Raw genomic sequence first — 4,261 nt, 5'->3', positions numbered from 1 at the left:
CTAATTGTTGGGCTGATCATAAGGAGTATGATGGAGTGGTTTTGCAAGCTTGGGGGCTACCTCTGAGAGGAAGTGTCATGTTTAGATTTTTTGAAGAACTGAAAGATGTTAGGCAGAGTATTATTAAGCTCCATAACACTAGTTACTCTAGGATCTCTAGAAAAGTGCAGGAGGTTAAAAAGGAACAACAACTGCTTCAAAAGTATTTGATTTTTAAAAACACTGAGAGGAGTTCACTGACACAAAGAGCAAAGATCCAGGATATAAAATATAATGATGCTCCAACTAGCTATTATTTCTCCAAGATTGCTGCTAGAAAGCACCAAGTTACTATAGGGAGGATACTGGATAGACAGGGGATTGAGAAAGTTGGAACTCAGGAAGTGAATCATGCTTTTGTTGACTACCACAGATGGCTATTGGGTCAAAATGTGGCTGTCAATTGTGCTCCTATGACCGAGTTGAAGAGGACTAAGATTCTTAGCTCTGACTGGGAAGGGTTACGTAAGGAGGTTACATAGATAGAAATACAGAATGTTGTGTTCTCTATTGATTCTAACAAGATCCCGGGTCAAGATGGATTTTATGCACATTTTTTTAAGAAATCTTGGGAGACAATCAGGGGGGATTTCTGCAGAGCCATTCAGTCTTTCTTTAGAACTGGGAAAATGTCTAAGCAACCTAGTACCACTTTACTTGCTTTAATTCCAAAAAAAGCTGTAGTTGCTACTATGATGGATTATCGACCTATTGCTTGCTGTACAGTGTTCTATAAAACTGTTAGCAAGATATTATGTGTTCATCTGAAACCTTTTTTGTCACAAATTGTGGGCAAGGAACAGGGGGCTTTTGTTCAAGGCAGGAATATTTTTGAAAACATCATGCTAACTTTGTCCTTGGTGAAGGGATATGGACAAAAAGGGGTCTCTCCTAGATGCTTAATAAAAGTGGACATTAAGAAAGCATTTGATTCTCTTCAGTGGGAGTTCATAGACAAGATGTTGCAATATTATAATTTCCCACCTGAATTTAAGAACTGGATACTGGGTTGTATTACATCTACTTGGTTCAGTTTAAAGATTAATGGTGATAGAGTAGGGTTCTTTAAAGGTGAGAGTGGTCTGAAGCAGGGAGATCCTCTTTCCCCTTTTCTCTTTGTTATGAGCATGGAGATCCTATCTCGCGTACTTAGGGACATCCATCAGTAACCCTAGGTCTCTTATCATCCAAAATGTGGGCAAGTAAGACTCAAATCATTTAATTTTTGCAGATGATTTAATGCTCTTTGTAAGGGGTGACATTCCATTTGTTGTTACTGTTACTCAAGCTCTTAAATCTTTTGCAAAAATGTCTGGTTTGTGTGCTAATCCAGAGAAGACCAATATTTACATGGGAGGTGTAAGGGATAACATTAAGCAGGGGATTCTTCAGGGAACAGGCTATGTGGAGGGAGCATTTCCATTTAGATACTTGGGATTGCCTTTAAATGATGGAAAACTGAACAAGGGTATGTTTGCAGATCTTATAAATAAAGTTCAAAAAGCTTTGCAACATTGGTCCACTTACAAGCTCTCATATGCAGGGAAGATTAGTTTGTTGAACTCAGTCATTTTTGGCATGGAACAGTATTGGTGTTCCACTTTGCTGATACCTAAAGGAGTGATCAAGATAATTACCAAATTCTGCAGGCATTTCTTATGGAATTCTGAAGAAGGATGCAGGAAATTGATTATGAAAAGTTAGTTGTCTTGTTGTGCACCATATCAGGAAGGTGGGTTTAATATAAAGGAAGTGCTAGCCTGGAACAAATGTATACTGGGAAAATGGATCTGGGAGCTAGACAATGATTTAAGTAGCATTTGGTCTGAGTGGAACCTGAAATATAACATTAAATCTAGGAGCATATGGACTGCAACTTCCAAGGCCACTCACTCTGAAAGTTGGCGTAGTATATTGAAGGTTAGAGATGAATTGTTGATACACACAAGGGACATTCAGACTGCTAAACAGTTTATGAGCAGTTGTGTTCATCAGGGGAAAATTCAGCTTCACCTGCTTTATGATAAGTTCAGACATCATGGACATCCTATTAGTTGGGCCAGGACAGTATGGCAGCGAGCAGTACAGCCTAAGCATAGTGTTTTCTTAATTTTGGCAATGCAGAAGAAGCTAGCCACCATCGACCAACTCAACTACAGAGGCATACACGTGGTTAATCGATGTGTTCTTTGCAAGAATGACAATGAGGATCATAAACACTTATTTTTTAAATGTCAGTTCTCAAAGGAAATTTGGCAAAAGATTCTCTCGTGGATGAAGATTTCTGGGCGTACAAACAATCTCAGTAAGGACATGCATTGGAGTGCCAATAGATGCACTTGTCGACATTGGAAAACCAAATGGTTCCTAGGTTGCTTAGGAGCCGTGGTTTATAGCATATGGGAGGAAAGGAACACTCGGATTTTTAGAGGATTGGAGCAGTGTGTTGATTTTATTATTAAGAAAGTCCAATATATAGTAATTATAAGATTATTATATGTATCCCAATCTCATAGAGAGGAAGAAATAGTAGGGTCTCTAGCTAGTTGAGTAGCTCATATTGGTTAACTTTTGTAAGATTGCCTTTCTATTCCCCTTTAATGGATGAATATATGGCTTGCTTTTCTTGCAAAAAAAAAAAGGTACGGAGTATGATAGTCCGGTAACATGAGCATTGGCTTTTCCCTTGTCGGAGTTTTTATCAACTGGTTTAAGCAATAACGGTTTAAAGGAATAATAATAAGCATGAAGAAGATATGGGAAATGAGATTGAGAGTCAAAAAAAAATTATTGGTGAGTTACTAGAGAAAGAGCATGACAGAATTGAATGGGATTATTTTATTAGAAAGACAATAATGATAGTTAAGTAAGTAGTTAACGGCAGTGCTAACGAAAAGTAGACATGGCCCCTTTGAGTCGTGGATCGAGTTTATTTTAGCGCAAATGTGATTCTTTTGAATGATTTAAATTCCATCTCGTGTTTTATATCACGTAGTTCGTTAAATATCGTTCGTTTTTATAATCTTCTCACATGATTTATAATTATGAAATACATTTATTAATTATTCCATTTGTCTATGAAATGACATGTTTCCATTTTAATATGAGTCCAATGTAATTATTCATGCCTTGTGAGTAGTAAATGAATTTTCTTACATTTGAGTCATTTATAATTGAATGCTTGTTTTGCTCATTATAAATGGTCCATTACTATTTATTTACGTTTTTATTCAAGTGACAAATATTGAAGAAATGGGTTACCTATTCATGTTTATGAATATAATTTGGCATGAAATGTCTTAATTGGATTATCATCGGCTCATTACATTATTAGTCTTTTTCCAAGTTGATTCGTATCGCTTGGTTGAGTCGTATTCTTATGATAATGCCTTTATGCTATACCGTATTGCTTGACTTATCTTTACGCCTCTTTCGGACTGTCCTGCCGATTGTGGGTTTAGCTCATATTTTCCGCCTCATTCGGACTGTCCTGCCGATTGTGGTTTTGATGTGACCATAATTAGAGCATATTTAGTCCCCGAATTAGCCTTGTTCCCATGCTTTTTAGTGCATATTTGGGTCATTTATTGTCTTTAGTCCTTTGTTTTGCATATTCTTTGAGGTTTTGTGTCCTTGGTAGGAAAGGAGTGCAAACCTTGCATTTTCATGGCAAAATGAAGCTAAATTGATTGAATTCAATGACCAAACATCAAAGAGAAGACAAGATTAGAAGGCCTTTGTACATACTATAGTAGATGGGCAATGATGAGAAAAGATCCTTGCATCCCCGAGGAAATCCTCAAGGATTTTATGAAGAAAAAGGAAGAAAAGAAGAAGGAATGAAGATGTAAGACAATCCGAGCGGATTGTCCACAAGACGCCCGTCCAGCACCCACAATCCGAGCGTCTTCCCCCTCTGGACGCCCGTCCAAAACACGCCCAATCCGCCCGTCTTCCCCATCTGGACGCCCGTCCGGAATCACCAGAATCCGCCCGTCCCGTGCCCTGGACGCCCGGATTCTCTAACAGCTATTTCGTCTTCTACAAGCTTCAAGGAAGGATGCGCATATTTTTCTAAGACCAGCGAAAAGAAGACCAGAGTCTCCCTAGAGACCGGCGATTCCTCAAGAACTTAATCGTCATTTAAGCCCTTAGTAAACCCTAATTTATGTAACTAATCCGCACTATAAATACCCCATTAGTCTAATTAGAAGAGCATGTT

General features: G+C 38.2%; 1 protein-coding gene across 1 annotated transcript; it reads left to right on the top strand.

The window, feature by feature from the left end:
- The first annotated feature begins 668 nt into the window (after nt 1-668).
- LOC141656500 (uncharacterized) lies at nt 669-2,589 on the top strand. The gene is made up of 3 exons (XM_074463411.1): nt 669-1,110; nt 1,271-1,659; nt 1,768-2,589. Exons 1-3 carry the CDS (start codon nt 669-671, stop codon nt 2,587-2,589), a joined length of 1,653 nt encoding a protein of 550 aa, XP_074319512.1.
- Nucleotides 2,590-4,261: the final 1,672 nt, after the last annotated feature.

The sequence above is a fragment of the Silene latifolia genome, chromosome 1, assembly GCF_048544455.1.
Source record: "Silene latifolia isolate original U9 population chromosome 1, ASM4854445v1, whole genome shotgun sequence".
In the NCBI taxonomy this organism is placed as follows: domain Eukaryota; kingdom Viridiplantae; phylum Streptophyta; class Magnoliopsida; order Caryophyllales; family Caryophyllaceae; genus Silene; species Silene latifolia.
Note: the sequence above shows the minus strand (reverse complement) of the source record. Positions and strands in the feature narration are given on the sequence as shown.

Excerpts from the sequence above, each read along its gene's own strand:
- LOC141656500 (XM_074463411.1), top strand. The coding sequence starts at position 669 with ATGTCTAAGCAACCTAGTACCACTTTACTTGCTTTAATTCCAAAAAAA. Across the intron at positions 1,111-1,270 it reads TAGAGTAGGGTTCTTTAAAG|ATGATTTAATGCTCTTTGTA; the intron begins GTGAGAGTGGTC and ends TAATTTTTGCAG. Across the intron at positions 1,660-1,767 it reads CTTTGCTGATACCTAAAGGA|GAAGGTGGGTTTAATATAAA; the intron begins GTGATCAAGATA and ends GCACCATATCAG.